This window comes from Notamacropus eugenii, chromosome 4 (assembly GCF_028372415.1).
Source record: "Notamacropus eugenii isolate mMacEug1 chromosome 4, mMacEug1.pri_v2, whole genome shotgun sequence".
Lineage (NCBI taxonomy): Eukaryota > Metazoa > Chordata > Mammalia > Diprotodontia > Macropodidae > Notamacropus > Notamacropus eugenii.
In genome coordinates this window covers 40,486,465-40,511,700 of record NC_092875.1, presented here as the reverse complement: position 1 = coordinate 40,511,700, position 25,236 = coordinate 40,486,465, and the positions used below count along the sequence as shown (strand labels likewise).

General features: G+C 48.6%; 1 protein-coding gene, 1 long non-coding RNA gene and 4 other non-coding genes across 7 annotated transcripts in view; 4 read left to right on the top strand and 2 right to left on the bottom strand.

Annotated features, from left to right (window-relative positions):
• The window catches only part of DHX37 (DEAH-box helicase 37), a 42,125-nt gene extending 25,397 nt beyond the window's left edge, over positions 1–16,728 (top strand). The window contains exons 15-27 of one of the 2 annotated variants that reach the window (XM_072600709.1): positions 314–546; positions 1,657–1,768; positions 3,458–3,564; positions 3,954–4,142; positions 6,895–7,019; positions 7,142–7,258; positions 8,217–8,392; positions 10,715–10,829; positions 11,050–11,187; positions 11,359–11,453; positions 11,573–11,646; positions 12,799–12,896; positions 16,177–16,728. In XM_072600709.1, coding sequence (XP_072456810.1) covers positions 314–546; positions 1,657–1,768; positions 3,458–3,564; positions 3,954–4,142; positions 6,895–7,019; positions 7,142–7,258; positions 8,217–8,392; positions 10,715–10,829; positions 11,050–11,187; positions 11,359–11,453; positions 11,573–11,646; positions 12,799–12,896; positions 16,177–16,241 — 1,644 coding nt within the window. In that variant the 3' untranslated portion in view covers positions 16,242–16,728. Of the gene's footprint in view, positions 1–313; positions 547–1,656; positions 1,769–3,457; positions 3,565–3,953; positions 4,143–6,894; positions 7,020–7,141; positions 7,259–8,216; positions 8,393–10,714; positions 10,830–11,049; positions 11,188–11,358; positions 11,454–11,572; positions 11,647–12,798; positions 12,897–13,628; positions 14,988–16,176 lie in introns of those variants that run through there. The other variant, XM_072600710.1, reaches the window with a different exon arrangement.
• LOC140499375 (uncharacterized) lies at positions 515–1,658 on the bottom strand. The gene is made up of 2 exons (XR_011965421.1): positions 1,443–1,658; positions 515–1,294 (listed from the first exon to the last, which is right to left on the bottom strand). It is a non-coding gene; the product is annotated as an uncharacterized lncRNA (long non-coding RNA).
• Positions 16,031–16,102, bottom strand: TRNAA-UGC (transfer RNA alanine (anticodon UGC)). Its single transcript has one exon. It is a non-coding gene; the product is annotated as a tRNA-Ala (tRNA).
• Positions 16,379–16,450, top strand: TRNAD-GUC (transfer RNA aspartic acid (anticodon GUC)). The gene has a single exon. It is a non-coding gene; the product is annotated as a tRNA-Asp (tRNA).
• A 3,663-nt stretch (positions 16,729–20,391) lies between the features above and the next one.
• Positions 20,392–20,464, top strand: TRNAF-GAA (transfer RNA phenylalanine (anticodon GAA)). The gene has a single exon. It is a non-coding gene; the product is annotated as a tRNA-Phe (tRNA).
• A 417-nt stretch (positions 20,465–20,881) lies between these two features.
• Positions 20,882–20,953, top strand: TRNAD-GUC (transfer RNA aspartic acid (anticodon GUC)). The gene has a single exon. It is a non-coding gene; the product is annotated as a tRNA-Asp (tRNA).
• The last annotated feature ends 4,283 nt before the right edge of the window (positions 20,954–25,236 follow it).

Below are 25,236 nucleotides of genomic sequence, written 5' to 3'. Positions count from 1 at the left end.
AAGCCTCAAAGGGGCCAGACCAGGCTATTGTTGTTGGAGTCTCTTTGGATGTGGGTCAGACTAGAAAGTTTCTGAGGGCCTAGGAAATTCTGTGGTCTGAGATGGTGCCTGTGTGGCCTTGGCAAGGGCCATCCTCCAAACCTTATCTTCTGGAAAATGTGGGGTTTGCATTCAGTGCCCTCTGAGGTTCCTTCCATTTCTGCAGTGCTGTGGCCTTAAGTCATTTCCCACTTGGAGGTTGCTGGGGTATAGCTCACCCTCCTAAAGTGCTGGTCCCACTCATACACCAGGGCTTTGCTTTTCCTTCCCGTAGGTGTTCAGACCTCCCCCGGAGGGATGCAGACTGTGTGTGGTAGCCACCAATGTGGCTGAGACGTCCCTGACCATCCCTGGCATCAAATATGTCGTTGACTGCGGCAAAGTCAAAAAGAGGTTTTATGACAAAGTGACTGGCGTGTCCTCTTTCCGAGTAACCTGGGTGTCACAGGCATCAGCTGATCAGCGGGCAGGGAGAGCTGGGAGGACAGAGCCAGGCCACTGCTACAGGTAGGCTGTGGGAGAGCAGCCTGCCAGGACTAGACAGTGGGGGAAGGAGACTGAGAAGTACAGGGGGTGATGGCAGAGGGGATTAGAGTGTTTGGAAAGAGCCTGAGGACCTGGGTTCAGATCCTGCTTCTGTCACTGACTAACTGTGTGACCTTGGACAAGTCTCCTAACCCTGCACCTCCCACTTCCTGAAGAGTTTGAACTGGAGGCCCTCTGAGATCCTTCTCAGCCCTACATCTAGGCTCTTTGGATTTCCCCCAGGGCTGTGCTCAGAGAACCTCATTCTTCATCTGGCTTAACCAGCTGTGACATAGCACTTTAAGGCTGTTTGATCCCTGTAACCGCTCCATGAAGAAGCACTATTGGCCCCATTTGATAGATGAGACAGCTGAAGCAGACACAGAGGTTAAGTGACTCGCCCGAGGTCCCATAAGCAGCAGGTGGCTGAGCTGGCATTGGCTGCCTGACTCTCACGGCCAACTGACATTTACATAAGTGAATAGCGGGAACATGGAGAATTGTTTTATTATTATCTTTTATTGTTATCTCGGTAAACACGAACATTGCCGTCTTCAAAGAAGAATAAAAAAGTTTCTCTGTGAAATGATGAATTTGGATCACGTGGGGCTTGGGTTTTTGTTAGCATATATTAAATTTAACACAATAGTAGTGATCCTGCCTCTCTCGCGTCTGTGCGCTTCTTAAATGTTTCATTGATGCTTCTGACGCCCCCGTAGTTCCTTCCTCCCTGAAGAAAAAATAACAAGTAAGAGCAGTCAAGCAAAAGCTACTGTGGAGAAGCTCCCAAGACCCTTCTCTTTGGTAGCCTGTCCCAGTGCTTAGAGTGCTGGATTTGGAGTCAGAAAGACCCAGGTTGGAATCCCACTAATACTTACGGACTGTGTAAGCCTCAGTTTCCTCATCTGTAAGAGGGAGAGAATGCTTTCATGAGGCCCACGTGCAATAATTCACATAAACCTGCTGTTGTGTGAGGAGGATTCTAGAAGCTTCTTAGGACTGATCCTAGAGTTCTCTGCATAATGAAGGGGATACGTGGCAGAAAGAAGCATTTGAGTCCCCTCAGAATCTCGAGCGTTTCTGTCCCCACAGGCTATACTCGTCGGCCGTTTTCAGTGACTTTGAGAAGTTTTCTCCTCCTGAAATCACCCAGCGGCCCGTTGAGGATCTGGTCCTTCAGATGAAAGCTTTGAACATAGAAAAGGTGGGGGGGGCGGGCGGGGGCATGTGTGTCCGTGGGTAGCGGGGTTGCAGGAGAGAAGGTGGAATGCCTCAAAACAGAAGAGAAAGCACATGGGGCATCCCCAGCTTCATTCTCTCTTTCTCCCAGGCTGATTTCCTGGAGGGAAAAGAGCCTTCTTCGGGTAGGAGGTCAGTCTGGAAGGAGATGCTTCAGGCATCTATGTCCAAGTCTTCTTGGTTAAAGGAAGGGAGGGCATGCGTACTTTTCACATCTGGAGATTCTGTGTAGTTGGGGAAGGTGGCTAAATGTTCTGGGTCGGAGAGACCTTGGAATGATGGGCTGAGCCTAATAGAGGCACATTTACTAGGCAAGGATGGCACATTTTCTGTGTGGGTTCAAAAAATTAAAGCACATGGGCATTCGTTTTATTCTTTGAAGTTTACTCTGCAGGCCTTTGCCCCCCTGGTGCCAATCAGGTAGTAGGTGATTATTAAACTGTTGATTGGCTGATCAGTTTCTTAATGCCAACCAGGGATGTAGGGAGCACTGGTAGAGAGAGGGCTTTGGGCTTGGAAGAAGGAAGGAAGAAGCTCATTCATAATTAGAATTATCTCAAAGTTAAAGGGGAGTGATAGGAGAGCCAGGGGAGAGTGCTGCCAGGAAAACCCAGGTCAGGGAGGGGGGAGGCAAGCCATGCCAGGAGCTGTAGAAAGCTGCAGAAGGATGAGGGAGAACTGAGCAAAGTCATCAGAGCAGGGGAGCACCATTGCCTTTGGAGAGAAAGCTGCATTACATAAGGTTAAGGAGTAAGAGGCAGTAGAGACAACAGGTGTAGACAGAGGCAAGGCCTAGCTCAAGGGGATGGGAGAAGGGTGTATGTGGAGAAGGCAGTAGGGAAGGGAGCAGCTAGGGAGAGATGGAGAGTTAGGGAAGCAAAATAGCAGCTAAGGTTCTGCTGGGTTTCCTAAATGACTGCGTAGCAAGGCTGTGCTGGGAATGCTTTCTGATGCCCCCCTCTGTCCCTGGTGAGTACCACTCATCTGGCCCGGAGCCTCAACTCAGTGACTTGCCCAATTCTTACAGAGTATCACAGAAGTCCTTCTCATGTGGGAAGTGATGGAGGGTGTGCTTGTGTGGAAAGGAAGGGGGGTTCCACACCTACTACTGGCCACTTAATTGCCTGGGTCCCCACTGGTGTGATTCCCATTTACACAGCAGCATTGTAGGGGTATTGGCTGCAACCCAGCCTGGGCATCCTTGGCTTCAGCCAGACACTGTTTCCCATTTGGCATACCTATTTCTTGATGCTATCAGCCAACAAAGATAATGTCAAGTCAGTGAGCCTCTGTTAAGAACCTACTATGTGTCAGGCACTGCCTAGAGCTAAGGATACAAAGACACAAAGCAGTCTTTACCCTCAAAGAGCCCAGTCTAATGGGGGAAACAATTTGCAAATGATCATGTCCACACAGGGTGGAAATGGGATAACTTGGTGATAATCACCAAAGGGATGCGTTAGCATTAAGGGATAGCCTTGTGTCTTTATGGCATAGACTGTATCATCCACAAGAACCTCAGATGGCCCCTGGTATGTGGTGGGAGCTGGAGGTGGGCTCTGGGTCCCTGGCCTTGAACCTGACGCAGACTTTCTGGCTGTTTCCTGCTTTCATTCTCATCGCTTTTCTTACCCTCGACAAATCCCTTTCCTAGGTTGTCAACTTTCCGTTTCCATCCCCTCCCCCCATGGAGGCCCTGGTCGCTGCAGAGGAGTTGTTGACGGCGCTTGGAGCTTTGCAGGAGCCTCTGCAGAGGGGACGGTATGCTGGGCCGGGGTCTGCTGGGACTCTAGAGGAGGCAGGGCTCCGTGAGGTGAGCAGGAACACGAGGAATCCCACCCTAGCTGGACTTGTGGCTGCTCTCCTCATTCCAATTCTCAAGCATCTCCTACATCAGACACATGAAGTCAGTGTCACAAGTTGAATTAAGATCCAGGGTGACCTGGGTTCAGATCCTAGCTGGGCAAGTCACCCCTCTGCCTTGGTTTCTTTGTTCGTCCAATAAGGAGGTTGGACTCCCGTAGTCTCCAATTTCCTTTCCAGCTCTAACTCTATGATCCTGTGATGGCCCCTCTCCCTCCACCTTCTTCTCTTGCCCTTCCTAAAGCCAGGAGTCAGCCATGGCCTCTTCTCTTCATTTCTGTCCCCAGGCTGAAACAGCTGCAGGAGGCTAAGCTGAGCTGCCCAATCAGCCCTTTGGGCAGAACGATGGCTGTCTTTCCAGTGGCGCCCCGCTATGCCAAGATGCTGGCCCTCAGCCAGCAGCATCAATGCTTGCCCTACGTCATCACCATTGTGGCTGCCATGACAATCCGAGAGCTGTTTGAGGAACTAGACAGGTGGGTGGGGAGGGGCTCGTGGTGGGGAGGGGGCTGCCACAGGTGGTCTGGATGGAGCAATGGGCAGCAGTCTGCTTGGCCCCAGAGGAGCAGATCTGGTGTTAAGACAACAAGAGACTTCCCACAAGAGGTGGGAACCTATGGGGTCTCCTTCACAGTCTTTCAACAAAGCCTAGAAGGCCACACCTGCACTTGTAGAAGGGATTCTGGGTCACATTCAGGGGGCTGGGCATCAGACTGGGCTAGGCGGCTCCTGCCTAGCCAACACTGGGCATGGATGAGGCCGGGGGTCAGGAACCTTGATTCTTGTGCTGCTGCTGACTAGGTGTGTGTCTTCTGCTGACTCACTCGACAGAATCCTTCTTAGGGATAGGTAGAAAGCCCCTTGACAACACGGGTCTCTGCCAATTACAGTCTTAGCCTGGGGCACCTTGAGGTTCAGTGATTTGCCCAGGGTCACACGGACAACCTTTGTTAGAGGCAGAACTGCCTGACCCCAAGGCTGGCTCTGTTCCCAGGGTGGCTGGAGAACTCATATGAGACAAACCTTGGGAATTGTGTTAGAAGGCTGGATATCTCAGGCTGCAGGAGGAAGGCCTTCCTGCGGGGCAGCACCAATGGTGATCACAAGCTGAGCTAGCATCTCCATGGGGCTTTAGGTTTTACAATTATTATCTCATTTGGTCCTCAAAACAACCTGGGGAGGTGGGGGCTCATATCGTCCCCGTTTTACAGATGAGGAAACTAAGACAGGCAGAGGTGAAGTGACCTGCATAGGTTCACACAGCTAGTAAGTGTCTCAGGTGAGATTTGAACACAGATCTTTCTGACTCCAGGGCTGGGGCTCTATCCATTGTACCACCCTGCTGCCTCAGATGCTACACCAGATCCCTTACCGCAACTGCACCTGGAGTGTGCCTTGGGGGTGGTGTGGGCCCTCTTTGCCACATTTGGGGAAATGTAGATGTGAGCTCTCCCTAAGTTTTATTGGAGATTTTTCTCTGATTAACTGTAGAGGGGCATAGCAAGCCAAAGAGAGAAGCTGACTGTGAGGCCCCAGTTCCGGGGTCACGTCTGGTAGGAGTGAGCCCAGCGTCCTCAGGGAAGCCCTGAGGCCCAGAGTACCTTTTTTGCCAGTGTGTTTTTGGTGTTGGAGTGTGGGCCTGTTACCTCTAGGCCAGGGGCTTTTAACTGAGGTCCATCATTTTACTCATTTAAAAACATGGTTCTGATAAGGGGCGCATGGACTACTCCAGCCTGCCTGAAGGCTTCACACATGGTGAAGAACTTCTCTCAAGAAATGCAAAACCCTTCCCAGTCTGGCTGCACCTCGACCTTCTAGACTGAAATCATATTACTGCCTCTCCCACACATTTTCCAGCCTCCTCCTTCTTTTACCCATTTCCCATCTTTGAGCCTTTGAACTAAGCCTGCCTAGAATGTCTTCCTGCCTCACTTCACGTCTTGGAGCCCCGCTCCCACCTTCGAGGCTCAGCTCAACTGCCACACCTTTGACGGGGCTATTTGTAATCCCCCCAGTTATTAGAGCCCCACCTTGCCTTCCAAACCTCCAAAAAAAATTATGTTATGTATACGTATGTATTTGTAGTTCTTTATCTTTGAATATGCTACAAATCCTCCAGTAGAAGGAAAGCTGCTTCTTTGCGTTCTCACTTTGTCTAGCACGTAGTAGGTACTTAAAAAATGCTTGTTGGATTGACCTGAATGCAAATGTAAATTCAAGCCCATCGCCTCTGCCTGGCTGGCGAGGTGAGTTCCACCCTTGTTACGCAAGCCCTTCAATTTCAGTGATTTCAGCAAGCCTTTTTAAAGCACCTACTGTGCGTCTGCAAAGCACGGTGGCAGGTGCCGGGGAGGAGGGGACAGAACAATGACGAGTTCTTGGCCCCCTTCCTGGGCTGCTGGTCATCTCTGCTTACACAGAGAAATCAGGCACTTTGGAAACGTTTCTCTATGAGTGGAGACGTGTGTATGCCCACAGAGAAAGAAGATGGCTAAACTCATACATATTTCTAGTATATACACATGGATGTGTACATGTACACACATGTATACGTAAACACAAGGTGCATGTGTAGAGATGCATGTGCAACTTTAAAATTTAAATAAGAACACTGAAACTTATATTTTATCCATGTTTATGTACATATTGTGTGTGTATAAATGGATTGTTATGTATCTGGGCACATGCATGGCTACACATCAATTGAGATGTCTAAACTATATACATACAGTGTGTATGTATAAATATACAATGCTGTGTGGGTATATATACTTGCAGATGTGTATGTATGGATCTTCTATGTGCACACGTGTGTGTGTGTGTGACACAGGTGGGATAGGAAGGGGAGAGGAAATGGTCTCTCTGAGAAAGGGGGCCACCCTGAAGCAGAGCCTTAAGGTGGGCTTGGGGTTGCTAGTAGCCAGGATGATGGGGGATGGCATTGCAGGCATGGGGGGCAGACAGCCCGTGTGCAGAATGGAACACTGCGTCTCAAGGAGTATAAAGAAGCTTGTGGGGCGTGAGCGCCCAGTGCCTAAGAAGGAGCATGCAGAGCCCAGTAGCAGGGAGCTTCCATCACCAACTAGAGGAGCCTGCCTTTCCTCCTTGAGGTGATGAGGAGCCCCTGGAGGGTAGAGTCAGTCTGCTGCTTTCTGCTCTCTTGCTGTCATCTCCCCACCACCCTGGGAGGTAGGTCACTTATTAAAGCTTGTGCTTGTGTGCTCACAGACCAGCTGCCAGCGAGGAGGAGCAGGCGCAGCTGAAGGGGAAGAAGGCGCGCGTGTCCCAGATGCAGAGACTGTGGGCCGGCCAGGGACCCTCGCTCAAGCTGGGTGACATGATGGTGCTTCTCAGTATGTGTGTCCCTTACCCTCCTGGGCCAGGCCAGGGGGGCATGCCTGGTGCATGTGGGTGAAATTGGTGGATAAGGCCTGGCACAGGTGTGGCCCCAGCCCTGCTCTTCCTTGTCCTCCAGGTGCAGTGGGGGCCTGTGAGTACTCAGGCTGCACGCCTCGCTTCTGCGAGGCCAACGGACTGCGGTACAAGGCCATGATGGAGGTGCGGCGGCTTCGGGGACAGCTGACCACAGCAGGTACCTCCCCCTGTGACCTGGAGGGTGCCAGCCTCTCACAGAGTCTTCTCACGTTCCTGTGCCCCTTCTACAGGGCTCACTGCCCCTGCCTTTTCAGGGGGTTAGGCTTCCTTTGTTCCCGGAGATCCTGGGGGCTGGGGTTGGGGACAGAGCAGATGAGGAGCCTGCTGAGGCTTCCAGAGGTGCCCTTTGAGGTACAGATGGAGATGCTGAGGTGCAGAGAGGCTTGGGGCTCCTCCATGGTCACCCCTCTGGGGAAGGAAGGCTGAATCAGGACCCTTCAGCCTCTGGCTCTCACTGGCTGGGTCACCCTGGGAGAGCTTAGAGCCTCTCTTTCCTCATCAAGAAGAGGAGAGAAGAGATCGCAGTGGACATAGCCAAGGTGTAGTGGACAGAACCAGCCTGGGAGTCAGCAAGAACTGGTTATGAATCTTGGCCCTGTCACTCTGGGCCAGTCACTGGCTAAGACAGTGATGCTCACATGAGTGTTCTTGCTGGGACTTTCAGAGCCCTGGGCCTGGAGGCAGAAAGGGCTAAGTTCAGATGTGGCCTCAGACAGTTACGCAACTAGCTAACATCTCCCTACTGCTTACTCTGTGCAGGCACCATGCTAAGTGCTTGACACTTTTTATCCCATCTGATCCTCACAGCAGCCCTGGGAGGTCAGTGCTGTTATGATCCCTATTTTACAGTTGAGGAAACTGAGGCAGACAGTTGAAGTGATTTGCCCAGAGTCGCAGGGCTAGGAAGTGTGTGAGGCCATCGGGATCACACAGGTGACGCCTGAGGTGGGCTTGCCTCCTGACCCAAGTCCAGCTCTTGTAGCCCAGTGGAAAGCAGACAGGTGGCACTGAGAGGCTGGGTGAGACCCTCAGACTGGAGGCAAGAGGCAAAGACCCTCGCTGTTTCCCCCAGCCTCAGGAGTCTTTCCCTCTTTATCTTGGGCTTTTCTCTCCAGTGACCTCCGTCAGTGAGCACGCCACAGGCCTCTTTGTGGATCCCAAAATGAAGCCCCCAGATGAATACCAGGTGAATTTTCTGCGGCAGATGGTGCTGGCTGGCTTGGGCGATCACGTTGCCAGGCGCATCCAGAGCGAGGAGCTACTTGATGAGAAGTGGAGGAATGGCTACAAGGTAGGTGTCCACCCCTCACCCTTGCTTTCACCCGCAAGGGGTCTCCCCTCCTCCAGTCTCCCTGGCTTGTGTCACTGTTCCTGGCATCCCCTGGACCAAGGGAGCACTGGCTGAGGCAGAGAGAGGCCTGCCTGCTGCCTTGGTTTTTTTTTCTGTTGATTTTAAAAAATAAATCGATTGTTTCATTAAAAACATCAATGTGGCCAGTGACCCTTGGCTGCCCTTTGCACTTGTCACTTAGTTTCATCTCGTGAGGCTGCAGAGCCAGTGTCTGCCCCTCCTCTCTAAGGCCCTCTCAGCATCGTTGGTCCTCTCACTGGATTTCCTTTCCTCCCGCCGTTGCAGTGAGCATGGCCTCCGTTCTCACAGTTCTGTGGTGATGGATGTTCGTTGTTTCCTTGGGTCCCTCTGGGTCCCACTCAGACTCTTCCGTCTTTATGGCATGGTTGTGATATTGCCCCTACTGATGTCCTTTTTGAATAACTCCCTCTCCCCTTCCCTCCCCTTTGAGTCTCCTGATGAAAGAATGAAAGAATAAAACTCGTATGAAAGAGTAAAACCCAAGCGGCAAGAAGAGTGTATGGGAAAGGCACAAGAACTCGGAGGGACCCAAGTTTCTGGATCACAGTTCTAGGAGACCCCTTGGAGTCAGGGGGCCATCCTGGAAGTGGCCTGTGCAGGCCTGTGTTCTTACTGTATGTGTTCATAACTGGGATTTTGTGTTTCTTTCTCAGTGGAGGATGGGGAGAGAAATTAGATTTTCAGGGACTGAAAAAATACTAACAATTAAAAAGAAATTTTTAAAAAATCAGTTCTACCACCAGCCTAGACATCACGAGTGTCCAGTGGTATGTGTGGTGCTGCATGCCCAGGCCTTCTGCATCGATCAGTCATTTAGCCACCATTTATTCAGCCATTCTGCTGCGGGTGGATGTTTTAAGTTGTCTCTGGTCCTTGGTAACCCACCGTTAGGCTGCGGTGAGAATCTTGGAGCGACAGCCCTTTTGTTGGTGAGGGTAGGACTTTGAGGAGAGATTTCCCCACAGTATTATTTTTGTCACTTTTACTCAATGCCACCGGATTGCTCTCCCAAAGGATCCACGAGCAGTGAATGAGTGTGTGTGCTCCGTGTTCTTAGGTACTTGTTCACTAGATGTCCAGGGCATAGAACAGGGGACCTGAGTTCAAATCCAGTCTCAGATACTTGCTGTTACCTGCCTGGTCCAGTTTCCTTAGTTGTTAAATGGGGATAATAATGGCACCAACCTCCCAGGGTTGTTGTTAGGGTTAAATGAGATAATTTTTGTAAAGCTCTTAGAACAGTGCCTGACACATAGTAGGCCCTTTATACTTGTTCCCCTTCCTCCTCCAGCCCCCCTTTATGGAGTGCTGCCCAGTCATGGGTGTATCCAGTGGATCGTTTCAGGGTTTTCATTCTGCCCCATTGGCACCCTGATTATGGTAAGATGTTGGCATAAAGGGCACAAACCGCCCACCCTCCATTGTTAGTTGGTGGCCTCCCATCTAGGAAAAGTTTCCATTTTCCCTAGATTACGTATTTGGAGCTAACAGAGACTTTGTGGTCACCCAGTCTGCCCTTTCTACGTTACAGGTGAGGAAACTGAGAGCTGGAGAGCTTAGGTGGGTAGTGAGGTCTGAGGCAGGATGTGACCTCAGGCTCATTGACTCCCAGGCCAGTGCTCTCACACTGTAGTGCAGGTCCCAGATCGGTCCTGTCCTGGCTAGACCAGGGTCCCCCCTTTTTGTGCTGAGGCACCATCATTCCCAGATCTGCCAGGGACAAACGGACACATTCATAGCTGCGTCCTGAGCCAGCTGGGGGCAGAGGGACAGATAGACAAGTTTATAGCTGCATTCTGAGCTGGCTAGAGGCAGAGGGACAGATGGACATGTCTGTAGTTGTGTCCTGAGCCAGCTGAACACAACGGGTCAGTGCCCAGGCTATTTCCTCTAGTGGTAGGCTCTGCCTGGGTCCCAGATGGTCTGGGTGTGCACCCACAAGCTTAGACTCACTGAGGAGTTTGTCCAGGGTCACTCAGCCATCCAGCACTGAGCTGGGATTCTCTGGGAAGCTACTTGGGACAGTGAAAGGGTGTGTGTGTGCTGGATCTGGCATAAGAAGATCCGACTTCAAATGCTGCTTTTGCCATGCGCCCTCTGTGTGTCCTTGACCAAGTCAGCTTCCTCATCTGTAAAATGAGGGAACTGGACTCAATGACCTTTAAGGATCCTTCTGCCTCTCAGCCTGGGCCTTGGAATTGGAGTGTCTACTGCTGATTTCCTGTGCCCATCTCTCTGTAGACCCCTCTGCTCGATGATCCTGTCTTCATCCACCCCAGCTCAGTTCTTTTCAAAGAACTCCCCGAGTTTGTGGTCTATCAGGAGATTGTGGAAACCACCAAGATGTACATGAGAGGTAGGGGGTTGAGCCCTGCCTGGGCAATGAGGGATAGAGGGAGGGAGCTGGTGGCCTCCCAGCAGTGAGCACTGAGCCCTGGTGACTCCAGCCTAAGGCTTCTCCTTTCTGCTGGCCTTTGAGCTATCTGTGCATCAGTTTCTTCTCAGGTGAAAGGAGGGCATAGGCTTTCATGGAATGCCAGCAGCCAGGTGCTATTTGTGTCTCTTGTGTTCTACAGGGGTCTCAGCAGTTGAGGCTGCCTGGATCCCAGTCCTGCTGCCCTCTTACTGCCACTTTGAAAAGCCCCTCGAGGACCCTCCACCATCCTACTGCTCCAAGACTGGCCGCGTTGTGTGTCATCGGGCCAGCACCTTCTGTGAGTGTTGGAGGAGGCAGGTGGGCCCCTGTCTCTCCAGTGACTGTCTCCACAGGAGCCCCAGGGTTATGGGGATGGTGGCTCCCAATGGGACACTTGTTGCCTGGGCCCCCTTGCTCTCCTGCCAAGTGTGGTAACCTGCTAACAGAGGTGTGTGCCCCCACCTTACAGATCGTGTGGGCTGGCAGCTCCCTGCTGTACAGGTGGAATACCCTGAGGGGCTTGAACGCTACAAGTACTTTGCCAAGTTTTTCCTGGAAGGAGAGGTAAATACCCCCTTTTCCTTGGAAGGCGGGGAAGTGTTTGGGGTCAGGGCCTGGGATGACAACAGGAGAGAGGGGGAGTAAACCCTCCTCACCAGACCGGCTCCTTCCCCCCCATTCAGGTATTTAAAAAGCTCGCCCGGCACAGAAGCTGCTTGTTGTCCAGCCCAAGCACCATGCTCAAGACTTGGGCCAAGTAAGTTGCATTTGTGTGGAGACTAGCATTGGAGGAGGGCAGGGCCCAGGAGGAAGGGCCAGGCTCTTCAATCAGGCATTGAGTGTCATATCCAGGCCCCGACCCTGGACACCCGTTGGTCTTTGCTGTTTTCTCCCTCGCCTTTCCTTTCCTCTTTTGCCCTCTCTCACCCCCGGACCTTGCTTAGTCTTGATCCAAGGATGTGGAGATTCCAGAGCCTGCGCCAAGTGTGGTGTAGTGAATAGAGCTTTTGGGGAGACCTGAGTTGGAATCACACCTCTTACTAGCAGTGTGATTTCAGGCGAGTCACTTAACCTCTGTTTGCCTAAGTTTCCTCATCTGTAAAATAGGGGTAATGAGCACCGCCATCCCCAGGATTGTTTCGATGTTTGTAAAGCCCTGTGTAAATGTGCTCTGTTAGCTGAACCACTTTGGGGACCCTGCGCTCAGCCACCATGGAGTTGCCCAGAGGGGCCTGCTATTGAGGATCTTCTGGCCAAGCAGTGTGCAAATGTGTGCATGTGCGTACACATGCGCGCGCGCACACACACACACACACACACACACACACACACACAAAAAGCATTTAGGGCTACAAGGGACCTTGGAGAAGGTTTTGTAGGCAATAAACTAACAGAATCAGGATTTGAACTCAGGTTGTCTGGCCTCAACTCCAGTCCCCCTTTTTTTGAGTCAGTCAGGGTTAAGTGACTTGCCCAGGGTCACACAGCTATTAAGTGTCAGAGACTGGATTTGAACTCAGGTCCTCCTGACTCCAGGTCCAGTGCTCTGCCCACTGCACCACTGAGCTGCCCTGCAGCACCCTTTCCCCTCCATATAGTACAACATGGGGGCTAAGGAATGACCCCACACGTTCCCCTCCCTTTTTCCTTCAGTGGGAGTGGGAAGCATCCGTCTCATTTGCCAGAGGCCTGAGGGGCAACTTGCTGGGCCTAGACAACAGAGCTCCTTGGGCCTGTGGGCCTCAGCCTCTGGGTGACTTCCTTTTGAACCCAGGGACTGACCAGGGGAAGGTCAGTGACACAGTCAGGCTGGCTTGGATCTGGGGGGTGAGGATGAGCAGGGGTCTCTGCCTGGGGTCACTTTCTGGACTGACTGGTGTATGGGGGGGGGGTGCCTCTTGACCTTCAGGCTCCAGCCCAGGACAGAGAGCCTCTTGAAAGGCCTGGTTTCAAAGACAGCAGATTGCCGGGATGCTTTACAGGAGGCCTGGAAGCAGGAGCCCAAGTGTGAGTATCAGACCGGCCCTGAGTGTCCCAGCTGAGCCAGGGTCTGGGCAGGGGGATGCACCTCCCAGCTCTGTGGCCCTTCAGCTCCTGAGCCAAAGCCTGGCTCTCACTTTAAAAAGAATAAAGGAGGTTACTAAACGGCTCAGTGATGGAATGCTGGAGCTGGAGTCAGGAAGTGCTGAGTGCAGATCCCACCTCGGACACTTCAGGCAGCAGGTTTCGGTGGAAGATCCCTGGACACAGTGTCAGGAGATTATGGGCTTGAATCCCACCTCTCGCAGCCTCAGTTTTCTCATCTGTCAAATGAGGACAAAAAGAGAACCTGCCTCCCAGGGTTGTTGTGAGACTCAAGTTAGAGCATCTGTGTAAAGTGCTTGCTCTGTCAGTGCTGGCTCTTGTCCAAGGCTATGTCAGAAGGATCAATTCCCTCCAGATAGCATCCGCAGCTACATTTACCACACACTTCACCCTGTGAGCACGATTGTGTAAGAGTTGTTAGGGCCCCATTTTCCAGATAAGGAAACTGAGGCTGAGAATGGTGAAATGACATGCCCTGGTCATGCAGAGGTGGGATGCAGACCCTAGCTCCTGACACCCAAGTCCAGGGCTCTTTGCACTGAGTCCTGATGCCTTGTCCCCTCCCCAGACTTCTAGGGACATCTGTCCTGTCTTGGAGAGCTGGCGAGGGTTGTGGTGGGCAGGACAGCTAACTGATCCCCGATCTCTTTTCAGATCTGCTGTCTGAGTATTGTGAGTGGCTCCCCCAGGTCATGCACAACGAAGTCTCCAAACTTTGGCCCCCCTGCAGACCCTGAGCTTGCAGAATCCCCACCAGCTCTTCTGGCTTTTCCCACAGCAATGGACCTTTCACTGGTCCAGGCACCCGACTTCTTCCTGAAGGACTTGGACAGGGCCCATCCCCCCAGCCCAGAGCATGAGTCCTGTTGGGTGGCCCTGGTGTGCTCCAATGAGGCAGATTGTAGTCCTGTAAAGCTGAGTTCCCTCTCCTGTGTGTGTGACAGCCCGCAGTAGTCCTGGATTATCTAGTCTGACTTTTGTGTCATTATGGCCTCTTAGGCTGAGCTAAGCAGATTGGGTCACCTCCTTAGCTCTCCTTTCTCGCCTCTTGCCTTCCTGGCTGCTCTCCCCCCCTCACCCGGCTGTCCTTTCCCTGTCTGCCATAGGGCTCTTCCTAATGCCCAGATCTGTGCAGGTCACTCTCCTCAGGAAGCACTGGGCTCCCCATGGGCAGTAAGAGAGACAGATGCCTTTGTTTGCCATTTAAGACCTTGACAGACTGTGTGTCCAGACTGGTGACCTGATTGGACTCTTCCCAGCAGTACATGCTGTCTGACTTCTGACAAGAACCCCCCACCCCCACCCCCACCCCCTACCCCTACCCCATTCCCAGAATGCTCCTCCTTTACCTTCTTTGACAGCCCCTGGGTCTTATCAAGGCTCCCAGAGACCTTTCCTAATTCACTGGGTTTTAGTCCAGTCCTGTCCTGCCCACTCCCCCGCTTCACTATGGATTTTGTGTTTACCCCTCAGGTGGGCTGTGAGCCTCTCAGGTGGACTGTAAGCCCGGTGAGAACAGGGACTACCTCACTTTTATACTTAGACCTTCAGGACCTAGCATAGTGTCTGTCTTGAACTAAAACTCTTTTTCTTATTAAATTATTTTTTTAAATTGCCAAACTTAAACAAAATGAGCATTTCTATCTCCCTTCCTGACTTCATGGGACTGAATACTCCTCTCCTCTCCCCTTTCCCATTCCCTTAGATCTGAACTTTGAGGACTAGGGATACATCTCATACTTTCTTGGATTCCTGGGTCCCTTGCACAGACAGGCCCTGCACAAATCTTTATTTAGCTGATCTCCCACATCCACCAAGTACCAGCCTTCCCTCACTGGATAGAAGAGGGCCTAGGAGAGGGACTGGTCTCCCCCTTTCCCTTGTACTGCACCCCTAATCACCACGCATCAGGAATGAATACCAAGAACTAGGTTATTCCTGAGAAAGGAAATCCTCTTCTTATGCTATCTGATGTAAATAGACGTTTGGTTGAAATAAATATATTTAACTCACCTTCTGGATCTTGGTGTTAATGCTAGTTTTAGAGGCCACTGGTACAATGGAAAATGCTCAGGCTTTGGAGTCAGCCTGGCTCTGCCATTCACTGACGTTGGGCAAATCACTTGACCTCTCTAGACCTCAGTTTCTTCATCTGTGAAAGGAAAATATTAAACTAGTTGACTTCTCGAGTTGTTTGTGTGGCCTGGGGATGGGTGGGGGGCAGGTAGAGCAATAAATTCGGCCCTGGCAAGGATATTATCCAGCCTGCCCATCTTGTCTGAGTCTGCTCGTTTATAGACATGCCATCCATCTCTACCTTCCGCTATAGAGAAGGTGGCTAGAATTGGGATTTAAAGGGAATTCCCTCGACCACTTCAAGGCAGCCTTCTGGGCTGTCTTACTGGCCCAGACCAGGGGCTCTTAGCATCTTTGTGCCCTGGCAGTGTGGCAAAATCCATGGACTCCTTGGGATAATGTTTTTAAGCGCAAAAATAGGAAGGTAAAATACTTCAAAAATTAGTTGATGATTTGCAATATAGTCGATTGTCTTTGTATTCGTGTAACCTCGTGCCCATACACTTACGTATGTAGAGACGGCAAAATATTCTTTTCAAAGTTCCTAGGCCAGCCAGAAATGTAAAACCCCAATATTTAGAGTTAGAGAGCTTCGGAAGCAACGCCCATGGAGGGGTCAGCGGCCAGTCCTCCTTCCCCTCCCCTGCCCATTCTCCAGGTAGATGGTAGGTCAGTATTGATGGCAGGAGCTCAGCAGTATTGGGATGCAGCACCAGAAAGGGGTGGTGGCCTCCCTGCTGAGCCGTCCCACGGGGATCAGAGACCCCTGGAGGTCAGGCAGGTACCAGGCCCAGGGCTGGGAGGGAGGGAGGGAGAGGACAGGAGAGGAGAGCGTGCGGGCCTGCCGCCTCTGGCCGCTGGGGGGAGCCGGAGGGCAGCGGATCCCCGCCGTCAGCCTTGCCAGGGCAAGGCTGGGGAGGCTCTTCTGAGTCAGAGCGGCCCCTCCCCCAGTGTAAGAGACCAAAAAGGAAGCCTAGCCCTGGAGATGCCGGGGATTGAACCCGGGGCCTCATACATGCAAAGCATGCGCTCTACCACTGAGCTACATCCCCACGCTGGGGAGCTCCTTTCTGCCGAGGCTGGTGTAGGAAGAGACTGCTCTTTTTTTTTTTTTCTGCACAAACAGGGGGAGCTTCTACAGGTAGGAAGGAGCATCGTCGTAAGTGGAGAGCGGAGGTCCGGCTGGGGTGAATTCCAAGTGCCCCGAGGAGTCGTCTGAGCTCCCTTCTGCTCACACAGACGTCCAGGGACTGTAGGCACACATGGCGGGGAAGGGCCGAGGCATGTGGTAATACATGGGAGCTCGTGATGGCAGCAGAACAAGCACTTCCTCGTTAGTATAGTGGTAAGTATCCCCGCCTGTCACGCGGGAGACCGGGGTTCGATTCCCCGACGGGGAGGCTGCCATGGCTCTTTTTTCCCAGCAAAACCATAGTCACCAAATTGAGGTGGGGGAGAGAAATCCTGAAAGAGACCCGATTGAGGTTTAGAAATCTGGCTTTGGGGAAAAAAAGTATGCACTGCAGATTTCCTCTTTTTCTTTCCTTTTCGAAAATGTACTTTTGCGTTAATGACAGTTTTCACATGTCTATTTCATGTAATACATTGCCTTTGTTACATAATTGCTACATTATGTATAATCAACAGCATGATTGTGTAGTACATAATACATTCATTCCACAACCTTGGCCAATTCACTTTCCTCTTGAGTCTCATTTTATTCAAATAGAAAATGGGGGGTGGGGTGGGGACTATTGGACCCCAAAGGACCCTTTCCTATCTATGATCCCATGGTCACTGACACTTCAGAACTGGGAAAACTATAAAAAAATCACTGCAGCCTTCTTAAGTGGCACTTAACCAGTCTGACCTTGGTGTAAATACTTGGCCCTGGGGAACACGTCAGAAAAATTCACCTGCTTCCCTTCTTGCCAGAGGTGTGGAGCTACGGGTTTGCAATACTGCATACAAAGTCAGACAGAGTTAGTCTGTTGGCTGGTTTTGCTGAACTCCTGTGGGTTTTTGTTTTTTGTTTTTGGTAGCAAGGGAGGGCTTATTGACGAGGAAACTTGGGAGGGAGTAGATACATTCAGAAATGGTCACCAAAAAAAGATAAAAAAAATTAAATGTGGTGTGTTTATGATAAGGCTTTCCTAGCCAACGCTTTTTACATGAGTTAGTTCATTTAGCCTCAAAGCAGACTTGTGAGGTAGATGCTGCGGGGATTATTGATAAGGATCAAGTGAGTTACATAGTGCTAGGGGTTATTGTTAGCTATTACATTTTACAGATGGGGAAACTAAGGGTCATCCAGCTCGTAAATGTCAAAGGCAGGATTGGAACTCGTGTCTCCGAGTCAATCAGTTAACATGTCCTTATTAAGTGCCTACTATGTGCCTGGCAGTGTCCTGAGTTCTTTCTGGGGTGCAAAGACAAAAGGGAACCAGTCCCTGACCCCAAGGAGCGTGGTTTCCAACAGTGGAGACAGCACCCTCCTGGACTCTCTGTCTTTCCACTGCTTCAGACACCTCACTGTCCTGGTTCTCTAACCCTAAATCTGCCTGCCTTGCCAAGGGCTCTTTCTGACTGTGGATCCTCTTACCGACCACCTCCCATGCTCGCTCCATACCAGTGCCCTCCTTCTGTCGATCATCTCCAGCCTCTCCTGTATAAAACCTGTATAAACCGCTCCTGTATAAAAGTCCACAGTTGTCTGCATGCTGTCCCCCCATTAGACTGGGACATGACAATGCTTAGATTATTGACTGTGGGCTGGTTCATATGGTACATTGTTTATTATATAATTGATACATTATGTATAACTTCATTCCACGACCTTGGCCAAGTCACTTTCCCTCTTGAGCCGTTTGAGGACAAGCACTCTCCTTTGCCTTTCTTTGTATCCCCAACCCTTAGCACAGTGCCTGGCACACAGTAGGTGCTTATTAAATGCTTGTTGACCTCATTTGCTGTTCCTCAAGGTTTCACCCTTGACCATCCTCCTTACCAATTTCCTTAGCTCCCATAACCTCTGAAGACGACTCCTGAATTTCTATTTCCATTTCTAATTATTCTCCCAAAGCTCTAACCCCACATCTCCAGGGTTTTCAGGACTAGGTTTAACCAGCCAGTAGAATATAAGTTCCTTCAGGTCAGGGACTGTTTTTCCTTTTCAAATACTTAGTGCTTAGCATACTTTGGCACAACCAAAGGATCAATCATCAAGCATTTATGAAGCACCTGTGCCAAGGGCTGTTGGGGATAGAGTATAAGATAAAAATGGGATATTCCTCGTCCCCAGGAAGTCTGTTTAGGAAAAGATAATATGCCTACATAGGAGTATATGTATATATATATGTGTGTGTGTATGTGTATATATGCATATATAAACACACACACATACATTCATCTATGCACATTTAGATACTCCCATGTACTCCCATGGCCCCCTCAGTTGGGTGACTCACTGAATAAGGCTAGACCTGGATTCAAAATAGAGGAGGGATTCCAATCCAGCCACCGACTGTATGCTACTGCCTTTTCCTTCTTTAATAATGAATTAAAAACACATTTGGGAGTCTCAAATTAAGGAACATTTGCAAAGTGCTTTTTGTTCATATAAATGCAGCAGAGAAACAGTGTCAACGGAAGGGATCATGAAAGGTCTTGATAAAAATGGTTATTGAATTTAATTGAACTGCATGTTCCACAGGTATTTTCAAAGGTATGATGTCTAGCATTCAGTTCAGTTATTTTCCTCACAAAACTCTGTCATGACACTTCCATTTACTCTCTCTCCCCTAATGGAAACTTTCCATCAGTTTACCTAGATGAGATAACGTTTATAAAGTAATTCTGAAACCTCAAAGTATGGTATAAAAATGCCAGCTCTTGGATATTAGACCTGCCCAGTCCAGACCACCCCTTCTCCCAAGATCTATGCCCTCCCTTCTCACTCACCTGGTCTGTAGCAACTGTCTCCCCAAAAGCTCTGGTCCTCTTTCATTCAACTGCAAAAATGTTACTCCTTATACACTGGCCAGTTGCTCTCCCTTAAAAGTCATCAAGAGCTCCCAGTTGTCTATTAATCAATCAATAAACACCTACTATGTGTCAGGCACTTTGCTAGGGAGTCAGGAAGACCCAAGTTCAGATCCAGCCTCATACCCTTGCTAAATGTGTGACTCTGGGCAAGTCACTTAAATGGAGATAATAACTATTTACCTCCTGGAGTGGCTGTGAAGATCAAGGGAGATAAAAATCTATCTTGTGTTCTATAAATGCTAGCTAGCATTATTTATTATTAGCATTTACAAAAATACAAAGTAAGCAATTATTTCTCTCCAAGCACTTCCACTCTGAGTAGGGGTGGAGGGCAGAAACCATACATAAATATGTGCACTTGGATCAAATTCCTTAACCAGCCTCAGTTTATCCAGCTGTTAAATCTGTCCCATGTTCCCACGTTAGCCAACCTCTGAGGGTCCCTCCAGGTGTAGATTCATAATCCGAAGTAGGAGGTGACTGGAGGGAGTTAGGGAAGCCCTCCCCTTAGTCCTTTGCCTGGCATTCAAGACCCTCCTCTACTGAGCACTAGACTGACTTTCCATGGTTAAGGACCTGGAGAAGTACCGGGAATTCTCTCCTTAAAACCTGCCCCCCCTCAGACTCTGCTCGATCGCATCGGGGACCCCGATAGGCCCGGCTCAGAACTGGGATTAGGGAAGTCACCACCATTACTAACCTCCATGAACTTCACTAGGGAAAATTGCACCTAGTGAGACAGAATTGAATTGATTTGATTAATTTAATTGATTTAATTAATTGACTAATTAATTAAAGTACTTGCAATGGATAAACAAACAACCAAAACAAAACCCAGTTCCTGCCCTACATTCTAATGGCGGAGACCTCCTATAAAATAAGGATGTCTGTAGCAGATTCGGAGGAGGTGGATGGGAGAGGAAGGGATCAGAAGCTGGGGGAACCGGGAAAGTCTCCTGCGGGACGTGAGTGTTGTAGGAGCCAAGGAAACTAAGAGATGACGGTGTGCATTCCGGACTTGGGTACAGCTGGTGCAAAGGCACAGAGGCAGGAGATGCAAAGTCATGGAATCCCCCGGATAGTTCTGAGCACTTTTTGCAGGGTGGGGCTGTTCCTCGCTCCTACGGTGCAAAGCGTGGAGCGGGGAGAGCGGGGCACCGAGAGCCAGGGATTCCGCCCAAGAAAGCAAAGGCTCGGGGAGCAGAAACGGCTCGCCCAGCGGGGAGCCTGAGAAAGTTTAGGAAAGGCTGCGCGAGGAAGAGGTAGTAGCGAGGTCTCGTCGATCGTCACCGCAGCGGCCGAAATAGCTCAGTTGGGAGAGCGTTAGACTGAAGATCTAAAGGTCCCTGGTTCGATCCCGGGTTTCGGCAGGAGCGAACTTTTTACCTCTGCACCCTCCGTTTACTTGTAAAACTCACTTCTTTTACTTTGATCCCCGCGGGGCCCGCCCTTGGTGTCCCCGAAATCACAGACAGGACACCCCGCGGGCTCGGGGGCTAACTCTGGCTTCCTCTCCCTCGGAGCGGGGAGGCCGCGAGCAGCTCGTCAGTGCTCTGAGCCAAGGCCAAGCCGCTCTGGGTCTCGGTCTTGACCCTGACCTTGACCGCGAGTCACTTAAAAAAAAAAAAAAAATTGGAGGAGGGCCAGGGGAGGCTCCCGGACCCTGGGAAGCTCCAGCGGCTGCGACGCGCATGAGCAGCAGTGCACGGAACACGTGGCTATTGGCCGGAGCGCTCGAGCCCGCGCTGCCTTAAAGAGACAGATGGCAGCGTCTTGCTCCAGACCAGTCCTCGTTAGTATAGTGGTAAGTATCCCCGCCTGTCACGCGGGAGACCGGGGTTCGATTCCCCGACGGGGAGGGTGCGAGCTTTTAGAACTTCCTTCAAAAAAAAAGTTCTTCCGTTCAAAGAACATCCTACTTTTCCATTCGGATTAAGGTGACGGTGTGTTATCCTAAATTAGAGTCCTTCACAGGTGATTTAAAAAAAAAGCTGACCATGCATTTCGGAAGTAAACAGACCTCTTTTCTTATGATTTTTAATGTATCCGTATTAACATGATTTTTATCCGAACCAAGGCTAGACTTGCCTCTTCTCTCTGATTATACATATGTAATGCATATATAACAAACCCACATAATGCATATATAGCATGCATGCATGCATTCATACATGTGTTACACATGTACATGTTATCTTCCATCTATTGTACATCTATAACGCACACATAACGCACACATACCATATGTATAACATTACCTCCCACCTTGTGTATATGTGTACATACACAATGTGTATGCATATCTGTGCATATATAGCACATGCATGTACACACATATGCTGTACACACATAAATAACACATATAGACATGCGTGACCTATATAAACATGTTACCTCCCATCTATTCCAGATACACACATGATGTGTGTATATATAATTTCATCTATCTGTATTTAACTATTTAATGTATATGTAACATGTATGCATATATAAGATAGAACTTGCCACCAATTACATATACACATGTATAATCATGTATGACATGTATATTGCCTACCACGTTTTTATATAATAGTACCATATATAATCATATATAAAAATGGGAAGTGATGTGTTATATGTGTGTGTGTGTGTATATATACATTTACATATGTGGGTATCTACCTAATTATTTATATGCTATTTCCCCCATTAGGATGTAAGCACCCTGAGTGCAGGCATTGCTTTTGCCTTTCTTTGTATCCCCAGCACTTGGTTCATGATAGATCATTCGTAAATGTTTGTTCCCTGACAGTATCTCTCTCTCCCTCACGGTGGGAAGGAGAGACAATACTGGTTCTAACTCTCTCTCTCTCTCTCTCTCTCTCTCTCTCTCTCTCTCTCTCTCTCTCTCTCTCTCTCTTTTCCCCCTATGAACCTGCCACCTAGTACAGAAATGTGCAAACATTGCTTGTGATATGTGCTGAGGACAGGTCAAACCGGGTGGTGAAAGAAATTCCAGGGGGAACAATTATTTCCCCCCAGGGGAGACCAAGAAGAAAATTTCCTGAAGGTTGTTTTTCTTGTAAATTCCTTGAGGGTAGGGCTTCTTTCCATTTTTCCTTTCTATTTCTAGTCCGGCATAGTGCCTAGTACGTGGTAAGTACTTATAAGATGATGCCTGTGGCTGGCTGGCTGGTTGCCTGGATGGATGGAGAAGATGGTACAGGTATTGATGCTCAGTAAAAGAAGAGAAACATTTCAAAAGCTAAGATGGGAGGGAATATTGGATGGACTGTTAATGTCAAACTATTTCAATCCAAGAGAATGCCTGTTGTGTGTAAGATTTCATGTTTGGCCATTGGAGACACAAAGACACAATGCTTGACCTCAATTATTTGTTCTGGTTGAAATGGTCCTTTAAGGTTTACCAAGGGCCTTTTTTTCCACCGTGCTATGAGGAGGGTTATGGAAATATTACTTTCATTTTATAGATGAGAAAATTGAATCTCAATGAAATTAAGATTGTTTGCTATTCAACAGGGGGAAATGGCTATATGTGAATAATTATAATAGGAAAAGATAGAAAAAGGATGAATGAAAAAGCACTTATTAAATGTTTGCGGTGCCAAGCATTTTGCTAACTGTTGGGGATAAAAACTCAAAAGGGAAAAATTCTCTGGACCCAAGGAGGAAGGGAATATAAACAGAGAAACCAGAATTCTTTTTTCTTGAAAGAGAACATTTTAAAATTTATTTATTTTTAGTTTTCAACATCCACTTTTTTTAAATAAGATTTTAAGTTCTAAAATTTTCCCTCTCCTTTCCCTCCACCTTCCCCAAGATGGCATGCAATCTGATATAGGGTATACATGCACAATCATATTAAACATATTTCCACATTAGTCATGTTGTTAAGCAAGAATCAGAACAAAATGGAGAAACCACAAGAAAGAAAAAAAAGAGAAAAATAGTATGCTTTTCTGAATTTTTAAAATTAATCTTATTTATAATTCATTGATTTTGTCCTGTAACTGTCATGGTTCTTTGTCTCTAAACTTAGTGCAGAAATTTAGCTGACCTGGAATGAATTAAGTTTAGAAACCCACCTCTCCTGCTAATCACTATCCTATTCTTGCCTCAAGAAAATCTGTTAATCCTTGTGGGGTTCAGGGAGTCTGGTCTAGTACCTTTACACTACCAACCTGTCCATCAAGGCTGTCTGGGTGCTGTCCAAAGAAGTCTGGTCCACCATCTCTGACTTTGCAGGTGGATTCAAACAGTGAGCTTTTCTTAGTCACAAAATGGAAGGAGGGGCTGCTACTAGATCCTCATTTCCTAATTTCAAATCAATCCTATTGTCCCCCACACCTCGACTCTGACATTGTCCTCACTCCCAGCCCTGTATTTCTCTATGACTCCTATAATTCTGCCAACCTTGTAACCAATTATATTCTTTCCCTGCCTTTGAAGTTCTGTTCTTTGTAAGAGGCTCCTCAAAAGCTAAAAAAGGGGAACTGTCCTGCTCATTGCTAAACTGAAGCAAATCGTTGACCCATTCTATGGGCAGGGAGTGTCCCTATTGATAAAATGTTATATTGCTCAGAAAGAATGTGCCTTAGCCTACCTGTGTGGAATTTTACTCACTGTGATAACTGATGAAGTTGAAATTAGAAGGGAAACAGGTGATTGGGAGGATGGGGGGGGGAGGGTCTTTGCAACAAGTTTCTCTGTTTTATAGATGAAGAAAGTGAGGTTAATGAAAATTGTTACTTTTCCAAGGTCACATAGCTAAGTAAATGTTGGAGGATGTTAGTGCTTTCATGGTGGAGCTATGAATTGGTTCAGCCGTTCTACAAAAAAAAAAAAAATTAAAAAAAACTGGAACTATGACCAAAAAGGTGCTAAGTTATACATAACTCTTTGAGTCAGCTATACCACTATTAGATCTATATTCTATACAGAGATCAAAAAAGAGGAAAAGGACCAATATGTACAGAAAACATCATTGTGACTTTTTTCATAATAGCCCCAAAACTAGAAGCTAAAGGTGGGGGGCAGGGTCCACCTTCTGGGGAATGGCCAGATAAGTTGTGGTATATGAATGAAATGCAATATTACTGTGCCATAAGAAACAATGAAATGGACAGTACCAGAAGAAATGGGGAAAATCCCTATGAACTGATGTACAGCGAAGTGAGCAGAACTAGGAGAACAATATATACAACGATAACATTATAGAGAAGAACATCCTTTAAAGACTTCAGAACTTTGACTGATGCCATGATCCAGTCCAGAGGTCTGAAGCTGAAACGTGCCACCCAGCTCCTGCCAGGGAAGTGATAAACTTAAAATGAGACAAACTTTTTTTGATTTGACTAATTTGTTTTGCTGAATTGTGCATATTTGTTTTGAGTGGTTCTGCTTTTGTTTTTTTTTTTTTATTATTCACTTGGGAGAGCAATTGGACTGGGAGATGGATGAATAAAATCATTAATTAATATTTTTAAGTGTAGAGGTGATGAGAGGAGGGTTTAGTGAAGTGTAGTTTGGAGATTTATCATCCAATGACTGATCCCTATTCTCTCCCCCTCTCCTCAATCCTGTTTCCCACCTGTCACTTCCCCCAGCCTCCTACTCAAAAGCTACCCAGTCCTTCCACTATGCTGTCTGGAATGCTTATTTCATTGGAAGCAAACTGGATTTCATCTGAAATGTTTTCCATTCTTGCTTCTTCCATCTTTTGGAAGTCGCTGAGATCTGTCTCCCTCTGATGACAGTCTCCCTGGCATCCCTTTCTAGCACTAATCTGTATTTTCACTCATTCCTCCCAACTCTCCCTCTCCCTCCATCCCTTTGTAACCAAACATGCCCACATCTACTCCATCCTCAAAAAGTCTTTGCTTAACTCACCCATCCCTGCTAGCTATGGTTCTATATCTCTTCTACCCTTTCTGGCTAAACCCTTTGAAAAGCCTGTCTGTGATAAGTGCCTTCACTTTCTTTCCTCTCAGTTTCTTCTTAACTCTTTGCTGTCAGGCTTCTTACCTTATCATTCACATTAACCTGCCCTCTCCAAAGTTACCAACGATCTTTTAATTGACAGATTTAATGACCTTTTCTCAGTCTTCATCCTTGACTTCTCTGCAGTCTTTGACAGAGT